At 60.1% G+C, this 16,414-nt stretch overlaps 3 protein-coding genes and 2 non-coding genes across 5 annotated transcripts; 2 read left to right on the top strand and 3 right to left on the bottom strand.

The window, feature by feature from the left end:
• Positions 1-284: 284 nt before the first annotated feature.
• LOC62_01G001311 lies at positions 285-371 on the bottom strand. Its single transcript is given in 2 exon segments — positions 285-320; positions 335-371. It is a non-coding gene; the product is annotated as a tRNA-Tyr (tRNA).
• Positions 372-772: 401 nt separating this feature from the next.
• Positions 773-2,026, bottom strand: LOC62_01G001310 (uncharacterized protein; the record flags this gene model as incomplete). Its single annotated transcript, XM_062767792.1, has 3 exons — positions 773-1,777; positions 1,835-1,966; positions 2,018-2,026. 3 exons carry the CDS (start codon positions 2,024-2,026, stop codon positions 773-775), a joined length of 1,146 nt encoding a protein of 381 aa, XP_062623776.1.
• Positions 2,027-3,045: 1,019 nt separating this feature from the next.
• LOC62_01G001309 lies at positions 3,046-3,116 on the top strand. Its single transcript has one exon. It is a non-coding gene; the product is annotated as a tRNA-Gly (tRNA).
• Positions 3,117-3,406: 290 nt separating this feature from the next.
• On the bottom strand, positions 3,407-10,344 carry SNRNP200 (U5 small nuclear ribonucleoprotein helicase). The gene is made up of 3 exons (XM_062767791.1): positions 10,031-10,344; positions 4,608-9,971; positions 3,407-4,562 (listed from the first exon to the last, which is right to left on the bottom strand). Exons 1-3 carry the CDS (start codon positions 10,104-10,106, stop codon positions 3,529-3,531), a joined length of 6,474 nt encoding a protein of 2,157 aa, XP_062623775.1. The 5' UTR covers positions 10,107-10,344; the 3' UTR covers positions 3,407-3,528.
• Positions 10,345-11,684: 1,340 nt separating this feature from the next.
• On the top strand, positions 11,685-16,373 carry SET3 (SET domain-containing protein 3; the record flags this gene model as incomplete). The annotated part of the gene is made up of 1 exon (XM_062767790.1): positions 11,685-16,373. The coding sequence occupies one exon, from the start codon at positions 11,685-11,687 to the stop codon at positions 16,371-16,373; it is 4,689 nt and encodes a 1,562-aa protein (XP_062623774.1).
• Between the last annotated feature and the right edge of the window lie 41 nt (positions 16,374-16,414).

Genomic DNA, 16,414 nt, shown 5'->3' with positions numbered 1-16,414 from the left:
GGCGAGGAGGACGAAGAAGAGCAGGAGTGGAGCTCGTAACGGGCGAGCGCCTGCTTTTTCTGTACTTGCACCACACTTGCAATCATGTAGTGTAGCTCGCTGCATGCAGCATGAGTGTGCCTGAACTCCGCACTGGCCACGAACCCAAGAAACCAGGGATCGGCGAGTGTGGCGGCCCTGCCACCCAATCCGCACCCACCGTGTGGCACTTTCCCTGGTGCGAGCGGTACAGTTCCTCGACCCTTCCTATGCACAAAAACGAACGCTTTCATGCGCCGTATTGCTCTCCTGACTGTGATTCGAACACAGGACCTGCGGATTGAAAGGTAACTAATTACAGTCCGACGCTCTACCAACTGAGCTATCAAGAGGATTTTGGCGATGGAACGCACGTTCCTGGCGGTGGCTGCTGGGCTATCAGCTGCTCTTTGGTCTTCGATCCATTTGCAGATGTGTTTGGTATCGGTATACATATGTGTCCGCGCGTGAATGTAACAGGTAGCGCAGACACGCACCAGTTCGTCAATCATACCGAGCACGTAGGTGCGCGCCCAGAGCTGCGCTTGTACTGCGCTTGCCTCCCCGTGTCAGGAGCAGTGTCTCGAGCCCGCCTGAGTGGACCTAGTCTTTCTAGGATGGTGAAGCGTGAGGGAATTCATTCATTCTTTGTCATAAAAATACTCGCGAACAGCGAGAGTTTGAAGAGGGGCGGAAGAACTGCTGAAGGGGCAGACAGATCGGTGTTCCTATTGACGAGCACTGCCTGCTCCCTTCAGAGCCCCTCCCCCAGCATCAGAGACCTTTCGTGTTGACTGGAAAATCGCTGTTCGTACTCCGTCTTGGAGACAATGTCGATGGTAAGGGTGCCCGGGCCGTGGAAGGGGTCCCTGCGGTTGCGGTAGGCGTCTTCGAGTGCCTCGCTGATCACGGGTAGAATATCAGGCTGTGGAACCTCTGGGTGAACCACTGCCACTGGGTGAAGAGCCTCGAGCCCGACCAGGGTGAATGTCCGAGCTCCACACCAGTAGAGATAATTCGCCAAGTTCCTAATGGAAACGTCAAAGCCCTGGAGGTCTGAATATTTGACTATCAGGGGGAAAACGGACTCCGGTATTGGTCTCTCTCCTGTCGGGTTGACAACGAACGTGATCTCTGGACTAGCGAAGCACTGAAAGTAGTGAAAGAGGATGCCCGAGAGATCCTCCAAGAACAAGCAGTGGGCGAAGTCGGAAAGGTCAACGTCTAGGCGACAAATTGTACGCTGAAATCGACAGATGGTTGCCCACCCCGACGAGGGATCAGCATAAGGATTCTCCTCAGAACCGTACGGCGATCGGAGGCGGAATCGGCCGATGTCGAAAGTGATGGGCCGGTTGTTGACCGAAAGAACCCAGTCGGATCTCTCATGGGGACAAAGGTAATCTATCACTCTCGTCGAAGTACGGATACGCTTGAGGACTCGCTGCATAACTTCGAGGTCTGGGGTGCAGCGGAGGCCAGAGATGCGGGTTTTGTTGATCGGGTCAACAAATGACAAGGCAGTGGTGCCACCACCGATACGTCCATCGAGCGCGACGTGGCGATAGAGAAGAGTTTCCGTAATAACCTTGAACTGATTTGAAGTGCCTCGAAACGCACCCAGGACACTGTTCGATGCGTATTGCATGATTCGGTCGACGATGCAGGGGTATGCGCTGTGGTCAAGTAAGACACCCGTAATCGAGTGACCGCCGCTTGACCCGACGGCGATGGTGCCATCGTCGGCTACGGCCGGGGCCTGTGTTCATGGTAAGCATTCTGCCACAGTGTCATACCGAGAGGAGTGTATACTCACAAGCACATCCGCGTCTCCGTTGGTGCGGTCGCCAGTAGATGTGACGTAGGTCTGATGCTCGAACCCACTGTCACCAGGACGATCGTTGACCTTTTCCATATGTAGCGGGTCTCCGAACACAGCGTCCTCGTCCTGGGGCAGGGGTGAGCAATGACTCTTCAGGGAATATCAACTAGCACTCACCACTTGCATCGGGGCATGACCCAACTCGCCCATTCCAGCGGCAACCTCGGTTGTGGGAGGAGCCGGCAAACCAATGCTGAATGACGCCGGCGAGGTTGCTGTTGCTCTGTCTAGAGAGGGAGCGAGAAGGATCGCGAGGGGAAGAGCAAGGGCCAGGGCGAGCGGCAGAGCGAGCGCGAGGTCGTTGGTGCCTCCCCCATAGGCAGGAGGCCCTGTCGCCGGGTCGAGGGAAGGACTCTCGTCGTCGAGGTGAGCGAACGGGTCTTCGATAGGCACGTCGCCACCAGTGCGGGCTTGATGATGGCCAGCGTGATCGTCAAGGCTGGCTTGCGGCTCGCAGCGAGGGGCGCAGTGTTGTGACCGGTGTTCGGGGCTTGAGGGGAAGACGCCGAAGCGTCGCGCGACTCGCCACCTGCGTCGGTGGCGTCGCTGCTGGCCGCTCGCGGGCGCTTCTGACCGCGTGGAAGCATGCTGTCTTGGTCGCTACAACAAGAGGAGTGAGCGAGGAAGAGATAGAGGGAGGTATGCGAACTTACTGGATGAGAGTGTGTTGATGGAGGAATGTGTGTGAATGAAATGTGTGTTGGGTGAGTGGTGTTGGGTGAAAGGAGTGTTGGGTGAGTGATTGGGGGTGAGCGGTGGTGGGTGAGTGTTGGCCGAGCGTGGGGGGGGGGGGGGGGGGTGCTGCGTACATGCTGCGTGTCGTTCAACGACGGTGCGGCGGCCACACCCCACACACGAGGTGCACACCACGCACCGCGCACCCGCCCAACACGCGGCGGTGCGAGAGCTGCCGCCTCAACCTCCATTCAACGACTTGGCGCGCACCGCTGATCGACGCGATGCATACGGGCGCGAGCGCGGAGTATGCTCCGGGACAGCAGCATGTGCCCTCGCTGAACTGGAGACGTCCGCGTCGACGTGAAGCCTCGCTGAACTGTCGTTTCGCCCATCACCCCCAGTTCCGCTTCACTCAAAACCCACCGCCGCCGCCCCGGTCCGTCAACATTTCGGGAAAATTGCTCTCTACACCGTTGGTGAAACGGTATCATGCGTCGTTGCCATCGACGCGGCAGGGGTTCGACTCCCTTACGGTGTAAGCACAGCGTCCTGGGATGTTTCCTTTTGGTTGATTGGGGGGATGGAAAGGGAAGGTGAGGTCAGGGTGGGTTGGTGGATTGGGGGATTTGTGGCGGTGGAAGTGGCACATTTCGATTTTGGGCCTTTTGCCCCTTAGTGATTTTTTGGTCCCCGCTCGGCCCAACCGCCTCCCTGTCACCCCAGCGCACCCACCCCAGCGCACGGACGCCAGTGCACCGACCCCAGCGCGCCGACCCCAGCGCACCCACCCCTACGGCGCGCGCGCACGCTCACGCGTGCGGTCGCACCTTCGCTAGCGGAACATTGCATGCAGGAGAACTGTTACACTGCCAGACTTGGCACTACGGCTACCTCCTCGCCCTTTCTTTCTACCTCTTTGTCTATCTCTCAGATCACCCCCAAACTCCCCCCTAATCCTCATCCATCGCGTCATCCGACTCGTCGTCATCATCATCGTCGCTGTCACCCTCGGCAACCTTGAGCGTCTCGAGGTCAAAGTCCTGGTCTGCGCCAGCATACGAGTCGCTGATGAGGTACAGCTTGAGGTTGTGCTCTCCCTGGGGGAGGTTGAACTCGAGCTTGGCGTCGAGGCGAGCCTTGACAGTAACCTTCTTGATCGCGTACAGCTGCTTCGACGCAGTGTCGCCAATGACGACCCACCACTGGACGAGCTTGCGGCCGGGGTAGTACTGCGCGTCGGCGACCATGTCGTCGGGGTTGTCCTCGTCGGCTTCACGGTCAAGCGTGACATTGACAGTGACTGGAGTCGTCGAATCCAGCGAGTCCTTGTCCTCAATCTCGTACGACACCTCAATGTTGGGGTACGAGTTGACAAACTTGGCGACACGGGCGAGCTGCCTGTCGTTCATCTGCAACAAATGGCTACGCTCATTGTCCTCGAGCTCCATAATGTCGTAGACCGAGTCATAGTTGGCCTTCTTGAAGCGCTCCAAGACGTCCTTGTCAAAGTATGGCACCTGCTTGAGAGGCGAGTCGCGGTCCCACACCGCCTGGACGCACATTTGCGACAGGTCCATGGCGCCGAGACAGTTGAGGTACGACTTGGACGACATGACGTCGACGCATGCGGACAACAGGCCAGTGACCTTGCCGAGGATTGATGCTTGGTCGATGGCGAGGTCTGGTGGTAGGTGCATCCGGCTAAAGTGTGCCTGGAGCAGCAGGTACGTCTTGAAGTATGGCGAGTGGAAGTCGGGCTTGGCAACCTTGACGGGGACACGGTCGTAGATGCGCTCCAGGAGCGAGTCCTCGTGGTTGCGAATAGGCACCGTCTCAAACTCGTGGGCCGACGAGACAATTTCAAGCAAGCCCTTGAGCTTGGTCGTGTCCTTGATCGACGCCGAGAACGTCTCGACGGTGACGTACGAGATGTAGTAGAACGACGCAATCATGCCGAGGTTGTTGGGCACAAGGTCCATGTCGTCTGGACGTGTTAGCATTACCCTCTCCGCCGCTGCACTCGACTCACCCTGAACCATGATACACTCGGACTGCTCGAGATCGTTGACAGTGTTCTCGACCAGCTCGGACAGGTACTCGGCAATGTGCGTAGGTGTCGTGCCCTGGAGGTTGTAGAAGCCAGGGTTCTGCGACAGGCGTCGGTAGAACCACGTCCAGGTACACCAGTCGACCGCCTCTTGCTTGTTCTCAATGGTGCGGGCCACAATCTCGGCGTTGAAGTGGTCGTGGAGGAAGTTGGGCAAGCTCGACTCGACGGGCAGCGCCTCGGCGAGGAACTTTTTGAAAAAGTCCTTGCGAGTCTGCTGGCACATGAGCACGCAGCGCGAGCTCGTGTCGATGGTGGGGCGACAGGCGCGACCCATCATCTGCAAGACGTCGGCAATGGCGTAGTCGACGTAGCGGTGCTCTTGGCCGTCAAAGTACTGGACACCCATGATGATGACCATGTAGCTGGTAACGGGGAGCGACCATGCCGTGTCCTTGGAAGCGACGAGCACCTTGATGGCGCCAGTCTCAAACAGCGCAGTGACAATGCGCTTGTCGGTCTTGCTCAGCGCCTCGTGGTAGTAGCCAATACCATACTTGAGCGTCTCGGCCAGGTCCTGGTCCTCGAGACGGGCGAGGTGAGGCTCGAGGTCGGACGGCTCGACGTTGAGGAAGCGGTACTCGTCCTCGTCGGCAAGTACATAGGTGAGAATGTCGTTGGCCGTAAGCTTGGTTTGCTTGCGGCTGGCGACAAACGCAATCGTGGGGCGGCCCTGGGCGTGCTCCACCATGGCGAGGTAGGCCGGCTTGGCCATGGCCAGCATGAGCGACGGGAAGTGGGGCACGTTGAAGCTCTGGAGGTGGACCTCGAGAGGGAGCGGGCGGGCCGAGGGCGAAAAGTTGAACACGTTCTGGGACGACGCGCCAATCCAGTCGCCGAGGTCGCGAGCGTTGGCAAGCGAGACGGCGCAGGCAACGATACGCGTGGGGACGCCCGTCTGCTGCGACACGTAGCGTGTACGCGACACAATCGCCTCGTAGGTGGAACCGACATCACCACCGATGAGCTGGAGCTCGTCGGCAATGAGCAGGCCAATCGACTGGACATCCTTGCGGGTCTTCCAGCGACGTGACAGCAGGTCCCACTGGGCAGGGGTGCCGACAGCAATGTCCGACTTGCGGAGGAGAGCAAGGTCGGCAGTGGCCTCGCCAGTCAACGCAACTACTTCCTTGTTGAGGGGCGCAAACTTGGCCTGCCATTCGGCAACCCTTGCGTCAACCATCTCCTGGTACGGCTCGATGCAGACGGCACGCGGCGGGTCGCGCTTGGTCCAAAGACGAAGGAGGGCAAACTCGGCACAGAACGTCTTGCCCGAGCCGGCCGGGGCGCCAATGAACACATTGTCGTCGGTGGTAAACAAGGCCTGGAACACCTGGGTCTGGATCTTGTTGAACGACTCGAAGGGGTAGAGCGATTCAAACGCCTTGTTGTGAAGCGCCGAGACAGGCAGAGGCTGAAGCTCGAGCAGAGGCGTGTGAGGCGGGAAGGGCTCGGGGCGGATGAGGTGCTGGAACGAGACGGGAAGACGAGTCTCGGACTGCATCCATCGGTCCGAAACCGCCGAGATGTAATAGTTGGGCGGCACTGGGTCCGAGATGGGCACGGTGATGGTGATGTAGTGCTCGTCGGTGGCAAAGCGCTCACGCAAGAGGAACGAGTCGTGGAAGAGAATCTTCTCGCCGTCAACGTCCTCGACAATGATCCAAAAGGCCTGGGTGTGGCCGTGAATGTCGTGGTCCCACACGAAATCAGGGGTGATGGTCACGTTGATCTTGAGGAGCGAGCGGGTAAGGGGAAGGACGTGGGCCTGGAGGTCCAGCCGGGGGAACTTGTGCACCAGCGACTCGACGAGCTGACCAGACTTGGGCATGCCAAGGAGCTCACCCAGCTCGGCAGCGTCGAGGTCAAAGTACCGGTGCCAAGGGAACTCTTTGCGCTCAGCGCGGGTGATGATCTCGTGGCGGACACGGGGGAACTGGCGAAGAGGGCTCATGGCCTTCCACATGCGGCGCTCGACCATCTTGCACATGTCGAGGAGAATACGGGTAGGCTGGGCCCAGCCCTTCTTGAGACAAATCTCAAACATGGCGCGGAGAATACGGCCGGCCGACTGCTGGACAAAGACCATGTCGGTGACAATGTCAAAGCCGGCGAGCTTGAGCTGCGAAATGTAGGCCTGGAGGAGGACGTTGACCTTGGCGACGGGCTCGTCGACGCTCTCCTTGACGGGGATGGGGACACGCTCAATGAGCTTGGCGAGCTCGAGCTTCTCCTCCTGACGAACAGGGATGAGCTTGAACTCGTTGGACAGGGCAAAGACACGGAACAGGTCGATGAGTCCGAGGTTGGGCTTGAGGTGCTTGTTGTACGTCGCCATCGAGTTGTAGGTGACGTAGTAGTGCGAGGCGATGCGGCCGAGGTCGGTCGACTGGAAGACACCAGTCGAGCGGTCGTAGCGCACGAGACCACCCTTCTCGAGTAGGACAGCAGCAGAGTGGATCAGGTCTGCACGCTTCTGGATGAGAGTCGGGTCGCCGTCGAGGTAGTCTCCGCCAACGTTGTAGAGGCCAGGCGAGCCAAGCATACGAACGTAGAGGTAGGTGTAGCCGAGCCACTGGACACCCTCGTCACGGTTGCGGACTGTACCAAGGACAATCTCGGCGTTGAGGTTGTCGACCATTCGCGAGACAAACTGCGACTCGATGGGCAGCTGCTGGTTCATGAGCGAGGTGTAGTACTGCAGTTCAGAGTGGTTGGTGATGATGATACCCTCTCCAAAAGTGTCGAACTGGGGGCGACCGGCACGACCAAGCATCTGAAGAACGTCCTGAGGGGACAGTTCCGACCAGCGACCCTTCTCGGGGTTGTACACTTGCGTGCCCTTGATGATGACGGTGTGGGCTGGCAGGTTGACACCCCAAGCGAGCGTAGCCGTGCAGATCAGAACCTGAATGTGGCCCTGGAAGAACAGCTCCTCGACATTGGTACGGTCCACACGGGTCATACCAGCGTGGTGGACACCAAAGCCAAAGGGCAGCAAGTCCTTGAGGTTGAGATCCTGAGTCTCGTTGGCCTCGTGGATGAGCACCTCACGAGAGGCACCCTCGGGGTTGATAAACTGGGCGAGCGTCTCCTTCTCCATGGCCATGTCACGCAGGAACTTGGCCGTCTTGACCGTCTCCTTTCGCGAGTGAACAAAGACGAGGGTCTGAGACTTGCCGGCCTGGTTGAGAACCTTTTCGTAGCAGACCTCGTTGATGGTTTGCAGCCTCTTGATGGCCTTCTTCTCGGTGACACCGATGAACTGCTGCTTGAGACCGACGGGGCGGTACGAGGCGTCAAAGTAGAACAGACCCTTCTTGACGTCGACACGAAGGAAGGCGGCGACATCCTTGTAGTTGGGAAGGGTAGCCGAGAGACCGACGACACGAACACGGTCATGCGTCTGGTCCATCTTGCGAATCGTACGCGAGAGAATCGACTCGAGCACGGGTCCACGGTCGTCGTGGAGCAAGTGGATCTCGTCAACAATGATGAGGCGGACGAGGTTGGTGTAGCTCGTGTCGGTGGCCTTGCGGGTGATGACGTCCCACTTCTCCGGGGTCGTGACAATGATCTGGGTCTCGGAGATTTGCTGCTTGGTGAGCTGCGAGTCACCAGTCAACTCGGCGACCTTGATGTCGAGGGCGCTGAAACGCTTGGTGAAGGCAGCAACCTGCTCCTGCACAAGCGCCTTCATCGGCGAAACGTAGATGATCTTGAACGAGTCGCGGTCGATGACACCAGTCTCGGGGTCGCGGGCCTCTTGGATCGTACGCAGCATGGTAAGAGCAGCACAGTTGGTTTTACCGGCACCGGTAGGAGCACAAATAAGCATAGGCTCGTCGGTCTCAAAGGCGATGGGGTAGACCTTGCTCTGAATCGTGTTGAGGCGGGTCGTGTTGACGCTCTGCCACACTGGCTGGGTCCAGTTGGGCATGGCCGACACGGGGACAAGCTCGCCAGGCGTGATCTCCTTGCGCTTGGGCTCGGGAACATGAATCTCTTCGTATCCCTTGAACTGGCGCTTGAACGACCCTTCAGGCAGCTTGACCTTTTTCCTCGACATGAGGTGGCCACCTTCCGAGAAGATGAGCGAGTCAATGTCAATGACACGCTGGGGCTGGGCGACCGAACCGGGGGCCAGAGTACCCTTGGTGGGCACAGCGACAGGCTGGGCAGCGTCGGCATCAGCAGCCTTGCGGCCACTGCGGAGGTCGCGCAGAATCCAACCGGCGCCCTTCTCGCGCATGGCAACCTCAATGTCCTGGCGCTCGTCGTCGCCGGCACGCGCGAGCCTCGTGCACCAGACAATGACCTCGCGGTTCTTGGTCAGGGTGGCGACCAGGTCGAAATTCTCGTAACCAAACATTTCAGCGAGCGAGTTTTCGAGGTCACGGAGCTCGGCTTCTGACCCAAGGAGGTCGATGGCCTGGGAAGTATAGTCGGCAGACTGGACGGGGTCGGGGTAGTACGAGCCGATGAGACGCTGAAGCCAGAAGCCATCAACGTCCTGGGGCGAGACGCGGTCGGATTTCTCCTTTTGCTTGCCGGCTCCCTTGCCGACCACAACGGCGTCGTCCTCGTCCATTGGCTCGTCCTCGTTGTCGTCGTCTCCCTCGTCGTCCTCGTCCTCGTCCTCCTCATCGTCGTCCTCGCTGTCCGAGCCCCGAGCCTTGACCTCGAAGTCCTCCTCCTCGTCATCGTCATCGTCCTCGAACAAGACGGCGACACCCTCAGCGTCGACGGCACGCTCGCGGTCGTCACCCTTGGGCCCTTCCTCTTCCTCGTCATAGTCGGTGATCTTCTTGGACAAGTTGATGAGCGTTGACCAAACCTCCTCGGTAACAGGGCCAATGACCGACTCGACCTCCTTGCGCTTGTCAAACTCCTTGGTGTCCTCGTCCTTGAGCGACTCGAGAACCGTGTCGGCGGCGGATCGGACAACCTCCTGGGTCTGGTCGCCGAGCTGCTGGTGGACGAGACCGAGCATCAACTCGTACGTCTCCATCGTCTCGGATGTCCGTGGCCTGTAGCGCAAGCCCTCCATCTCGGCAACAGACGCAAGGACGTCGGCAGCGCCGGTGCGCGCAGAAGACGTCTCCTGAGCGCGTCGGATAGAGCGTTCGACGGCATCGGCCTGATTCAAAGCTGCCTTGGCCTTCTTCTTCTCCAGGTCCTTCGGCGCGTCGCGGGTCACACGGGATCCCATATCCCTCACGCTGATGCGGCCCTTGAGGGTCTCGGGCTGGCCAGTAGGCTCATCGCTGCGGATGACCGAACGGTCTGCGATGGGGGTCAGTATTTGCCACCACATCTTGCCTTTTGCGATATCGGTGACTCACCTTGGTTGACCACAAGACTACTGATAGCACCATAGTTGAACTGAGACAGGTCCTTCTTTCCCTTGTTTCCCGACATGGCGGCGGAGCTGCCTCGATGGGTATGCAGGAGCGGTTGCCAGTGATGGTTTGCGAAAGTTGGAACCGGGTCGAAAAGAAGGTGCTTTTGTTGTCGAACTCTAGTCGGGGATCAAGCCCGTTTTGGACGATAAAGATGGAATCCCTTCCTCCGCGAGTTCCTCTGTCGTCTCCGCTGTGACCAGTGGACCTGACGAGGAGTAGCAAAGAGGGATGATGCGGGATGGGGTTGGGTGGAGATGCGGGGGAGTGGAATGGTTTTGCTTTCGCCGTGGTCGACTGAATGTTGAAGATGGATGGAGAGGACGTGATGAACAAGCGGAATCAGATTGCCATGTGGCAATGATGGGGAGGGGGTTGAATAATGAGTGATGGTTATTTATTTAAACCCCCTGTGTGTGTCGTCGTGTGACCCTTCCCTGAAGTTTTTTCAGGAGATGGGTCAGCCGCGGCAGCAAAAGTTGCAGTGGCGACTGATTCCGCCCTTGTTGACATTTCCTCCCCTTTGCCTTTCTCCCGCGACTCCAAGGTCGTTTTTGTAACGCACACCTCAGCCGCCTTGCCTCTGTTGGCCATTTTTGATCCCGCTCAGTCCACCCACCGTGTGACATGGAAGCGCCTTGCCGCAGCGAGTCGAGCGAGCGAGCCAGGCCAGGCGCCAGGCCAGGAAGGCAAGGCAGCCAGCGACGAACACCACCAGACTGCCAGCCAGTCTGGCTGGCTGGCTGGCTGGCTGGCTGGCTGCACACACCCGTTTTTGCACAAGTCGAAACCACTCCACTCAGACTTGATGCTTTCAAACCCACTCACTCTCTCATCTGTTCCAGGTTCCCCCCCCCAACGGCACTCTTTCGGCCTTTACGGCTCGAACAGCCTTCCCCCCCTCCTCCTCCTCCTCGACCTACAAAAGACGACAGACCTCTGCGATCAGTTGACTTCCCTTCAACAAACGCCGCCACCTGTCGTTCCGAAACACCTCGTTTTGCACTCCCGCCCCCCTTTCTCGCTCTTGTCCTCCCCGACTCCCCCTCGCCACCACAAGTCACCGTTCCTTCTCTCAACGCGCTACCCCTCTAGTCTCTCTCGTCACCCCCACGGCCTCGCGATACCACCCCTCTTTGTCCTGGCGACCTTCGCGTGAGGGTTCCTCTGGTCAAAGGCTTCTCTGTTGTCTACTTTTCGGGTCTCCTTAGCTGGGTGCACTCGTTCAAGGGCAACACGTCGACACCTCCGCCGCTTTGCCCCACACAGTAGGCGTGGTCCATTGCTGTGCCCAGCGCCATCTGACGCCTCCGCTAGGTTGTATTCGTCTGCCCCCTCTCGCCTTTGTGATCCAACCACCGCCCTTTGTGATCCTCATCTCACATCTCACTCAGCGTGACCGTCGTCACCCGACTCGCCGTTGCTTGACAAGCGCCATCCTTTGCCCCAACAACTCGCGCGCCCGTCTCATCTCTGAACCAACGGCTGCCCGCCTCGCCTCGTCGACGCGCACCACCCAGTGTTACCTTGGGTAGTCGCTGTTGACACTCCCGCCTGCTCGACGCCCACGCGAGTGGGCTCGCCACCGCCACCCAGCATGAGCGGCGCAACCGACATCCAGACGCCCGCAGGGCTCGTGCGCGGCGCATCCACGACTCTGCAGCCCTCCGACATGCCCGTCCAGAGCACCGCAGACGACGTTCACGTGTCTCAGAACGAGGTTGTGCCCAAGGCGGGAGTCGACGAGACATCAGCGGGACCATCGCACAGCGTCGACCGGAAGCCTGTCCCGGCGGCGTCTGGCCCCATTGCGAACGGCATGTCGACTCCACCGCCTGCCAAACGAGCCAAGTCACCACCTGGCTCTGGCCCATCCGAAGAGGCGGCAGCACTGCTGCTGAACTTCTCGGCCGTGTACCCGTTGCCCTCCGTCTCCGAACACCCTGTCGAGCAGCCTTCTGCACCATCAGGCTACCCGCACACACCGCCCAACGACTCGCCTCGTTCGTCCGTCCCTGCTCCCTCATCCGTCGCCGGTCCGCCCTCACCGCCCGGCCTTCCGACACCCTCCGCCCCGAGCCCCGAAGCCACCACCAAGCCGTCCAAGCCCAAGCGGAAGAGGAATGCGACCGCTGGTCCCTCCAGACAACCTTCTGCTGAGCGCGACAGGCCACCGCATTGGATGGGCGAGGACAATGGCATCATCCGTTGCATCTGTGGCTTCACAGAGGACGACGGTTTCACCATTCAGTGCGAGGGCTGCAATGCCTGGGAGCACGGCCTCTGCTTTGGCTATCGCGACGAGTCCTCGGTCCCCGAGACGTACTTTTGCGAGCTGTGCGAGCCTCGACCAGTCGACCCTCAGGCAGCTCGCGCGCTGCAGATGCAAGCGCGGGTATCGTATGACAGTCGACGAATAATCCGACCAGGCGATGAAGTCGTGGAACAGATCAAGAAACCCCGGCCAAAGCCAAGTCGAAAGAAAACCGACAGGGGAGATCGAACAGAGCGACCAGAGGCTCCACCAGTGCAACCGCAGCCGTCGACAGACCGCGAAACGACTGCAGAGGAGTCCAAGGAGACGCCAGGTGGAATGGGTCCCCCTGCCATGAAGCCAAAACGGAAGACTCCAGGCGGCAAGCCTCGTTCAAAGACGTCCGAGTCTGGTAACCCATCTGGCTCGGCGCAGGACGACTACGACTTCTTTCGCATCTTGCCCTGGGAACTCGAGTACACTCCGATCAAGGACAACATCATCCGTGGAGTTGTTGCCAGACAGGCCGTCGCCAAAGTCTACAATGAATGGGTGGACGGGGAGGACCCGCCTCGAAAGCGGCGTGCCATTCAAAATGAGTCTGGCTTGCCCTCACCAACAGAGTCGGGAACACGTCGCCTCTCGCCTGAAGGCTTGTTCGCCACACCACCCGATTTCTCCGTCCTCGCTCCGCCAGTGCCCCCGGTCGCGCTGTCTGGAACCGACCTGTCATCCCTCGCTGCGCCCACAACTATCCGCCAGATTGACGACTCGACTTGCTTCCTCCCCTTAAAGTACCTCGAGTCTGGCACCGGCGTCTACGCCCACCCTACCCAGTATGGTGTCTTCGCCGTCGAATCGCTCCCCACTGGTGGCTTCATCGGCGAGTTCCGGGGCGAGGTGCTGGACACGGCAACGTACCGCAAGGACCCTATCAACCAGTACTCGGGTCTCGGCATCCCGAAGCCATTTGTTCATTCCATTGGTCCTCCTGTCAATCTCATCATCGATGCCCGATCATATGGCAGCGATATGCGGTTCGTTCGAAGTGGCTGCCACCCGAATGCCGTCCTGCGGCCTCTCCTCCTTCGCTCTGATGACGACGACTCGGCGCCCAAGCTCAAGTTCGGCATCTTCGCTGCGCGGGATATCGGCCGGAACGAGGAGATTGTGACTGGGTGGGAGTGGGACGACCAGCATGTGGTTCACACTCTCCGTTCAATCATCGACGCTGCTCTGCTCAAGGGCGCCGAGCCTATTCCCGTGGACACCATCGACCTCCTCGCTAGCAAGTTTGATTCGATCTTGACCAACATCTTCGGCACTTTCTCGTCGTGCGCCTGCACCCAGTCACATGATTGTGCTTTTGCTCAGATGCGCAGGCTTGTTACCGGGCAACAATTCCATGGCGTCAGCCAAGGCCGCGCCAGACGCAGAATCGATCTCGGCGAGCTAATTGGCGCTGTTCGAGGCTGGCGTCGGAGAGAGCTTGAAGCCGCAGCCGCTGCCAGCGCTAAGCGCTACCGCTCTTCTGGAGAATGGGAAGTCTGGCGCGCTGGTCCGAGGCGACATTCTGCAGCGACTAGCAGCGACAAGGTTGCTGATCGCCCTTCGCCACGACAGTCTTCTGAATCTTTACCCTCCGACCGTCAAGACTCGGAGGACGAGGAGCAGGAAGAGATCGTTGCGGAGGAGCAGGAGGCGGAAGAGGCCAAGGAGGATGAGGTCGAAGAGCCTGTCACTGTCCCCGCAGCTGAACCGCCGGCTGCGGTCGAGCCCGATCTTGTGGAAGAACCGTCCGAGCCTGCCGAGGCTGCGCCCGAACCCGAAGACGACTCGAAGATGGATATTGACGAACCTGTTGTTACCGCAACAGTTGAGGAAGCTACGATCGAGGTTCCCGCCGATGAGCCAGTGGCTGAGGCTGTCCCGTCCAAGGAGGACTTGCCCGAAGCTATTGCAAAGGAGGAGCCTGTCAAGGACGAGGAAGCCTCTCCGGCCGAGCCGGCGCAACTGGAACAGCCTGCGGAGGACGTCGTTATGGCCGACTCCGTTCCGGCCGCCCCCGCCACCCCTGTCCAGGCTTCTAAGCCACCTCCCATCGCCCCGTCATCGTCCATCCTTTCTTCTATCCCCGACGACGTCACCGAGGTACCTGAGAGTAAGGACGACGACGGCAACGCTTCAGACGCAACAACCGTCACTGTGGCCCGCTCCCACTTTAGCGGCTCAGACAACGAGTCGGACAACGAGGATGTCCCTCAGCCCGACTCGGATGTTGTTGAGGAGCCTATCCGTTCGGCAGCGACTCGTCGCGGTCGTCGTGTCGTCTCGCCCGTGCTCGAATCGCCGCCTCTCGTGTTGGAATCCAAGCCCGCCAAGACGCGCACTGTTCCGTCGTCCTCGAGCACCAAGTCTACCCCTCCTCGACCCAAGCACGGCAAGGAAGCGAAGCGCCGTCCGCGCAAAAACGTCATTGCATCCAGCGATGAGGACATGAGCGGAGACGACGAGCCGCCTGTTGTTAGCCCGAAGCAAACTCGCCCGCGCTCTCCTGTCCGATCCAAGAAGGAGAAGCCCAAGGCGCGGAAGATTCAACGTGCAGAGGAGAACGACGACGACACGGAGGAAGAAGTGGCGCCCAGGCCTCGTCCTGACAGCCGCAAGGCTTCATCCAAGGCCCGTATCGCCAAACCTGACTCGACCGACAGTCGCCGCGCGGACAGGAACACGGACAGGGCCGTCAAGAAGGAAAAGGATGTGGATGGGCTCGCCCGTAAATCAAAGGCTTCCAAGGCAGACAAGAGCGACGCAGAGCCCAAGGCCGCGCGTGTGACATCTCCCAAGGTCTCACGTAGGGCGCCGCCCAAGGCAGTGACGCCAGAGCCGGCTGCCCCTGCTGAGACCGTGAAGGCCGAGCCGCCTCGCGAACCCACCCCTCCTGCCAAGGAGCCGACCCCAGCACCCAAGGAGCCGACACCAGAGCCAGAGCCAAAGGAGCCAACGCCGGCACCCAAGGAGCCCACCCCGCCGCCGAAGGAGCCAACACCACCGCCCAAGGAGCCAACCCCGCCGCCGAAGGAGCCTACTCCACCCCCACCCAAGAAGGTATCGATGAGGGAGTACCTTGCCAACCACAAGATTCGCAAGGTGTCACAGCCCACGGCTGCTCAGGAGGAAGCCGCATCGGCCACCCCCGTCGATGAGAAGCCCTTATCGATTAATACTGCCGTCACTGTTGCTGCGGACACTGCGACATCGACCAGTGCGCAGAGCGAGAGTCAGTCCAAACTGAACCTGTTTGAGCACCTGCCCTCGGCGCGCCCGCCTTCATCCAGTGGTCTCGGCACCCCATTCACGCCATCGGCAGCGGGTCCTTTGACTTCAGCGACTCCCAGCTCGGCCTATGTCCCCCGTTCCGACTACTTTGGCAGCCAGCCGTCTGCTTCGTCGACCTCGACGACGCAGCCGGCTTACGTCCCACGCCCGAGCCCCAATTTTGTGCCTCGGACGCCAGTGGACGAACCATCAGCACTTCCGCAGCAGTCACCCGTTCTCGGAGCATACGCTCCGCGCCAAGACGTGGACCACCTTCCACTTGGCCCAAGCCCGACTACGGCGCGTCCGCCGTTGCCAGCGCAGACGCCGCCCAAGTCTTCCCACGCGCTCCCCGACATGCCTCCGGCACTCGGAGCACGTGAAGGGCCCCCACATCACGGTAGTCACGCTCATCATCGACTCCCGCCGACAGGTCCGCGCGTTCCGCCGACAGGCCCCCGTGGTAGCTGGGGTGGAGCGTCAGGTCCGGGTGGCTCGGGACCTGGCCATCAAACCTCCGGTGGCGGCCCTGTTTCGCCCGTGTCTCAGCTGCGGCCTCCGTTCCCACCACGCGGTGGTGGCAACTTTGGCGGCGGACGAGGCGGCAGCTTTGGAGACCGTGGTGGCTTTGGTGACCGCGGCTTCTCTGGCCGTGGCGACTATCGTCGCGGCGGCGGCGGCTTTGGTCGCGGACGTGGCCGCGGCCACATGTAAGAGGAGGAGGAGGAGTGTAGAGGAGGAAGAGGAGGAGGAGG

Source organism: Vanrija pseudolonga, chromosome 1, assembly GCF_020906515.1.
Source record: "Vanrija pseudolonga chromosome 1, complete sequence".
NCBI lineage: Eukaryota > Fungi > Basidiomycota > Tremellomycetes > Trichosporonales > Trichosporonaceae > Vanrija > Vanrija pseudolonga.
Note: the sequence above shows the minus strand (reverse complement) of the source record. Positions and strands in the feature narration are given on the sequence as shown.

Bases quoted from the DNA above. Each gene is read 5' to 3' on its own strand.
- SNRNP200 (XM_062767791.1), bottom strand. From the start codon at position 10,106: ATGTCGGGAAACAAGGGAAAGAAGGACCTGTCTCAGTTCAACTATGGT. The intron at 9,972-10,030 runs GTGAGTCACCGA...CCCCCATCGCAG, and splicing joins TAGTCTTGTGGTCAACCAAG to ACCGTTCGGTCATCCGCAGC. The intron at 4,563-4,607 runs GTGAGTCGAGTG...TAACACGTCCAG, and splicing joins CGAGTGTATCATGGTTCAGG to ACGACATGGACCTTGTGCCC.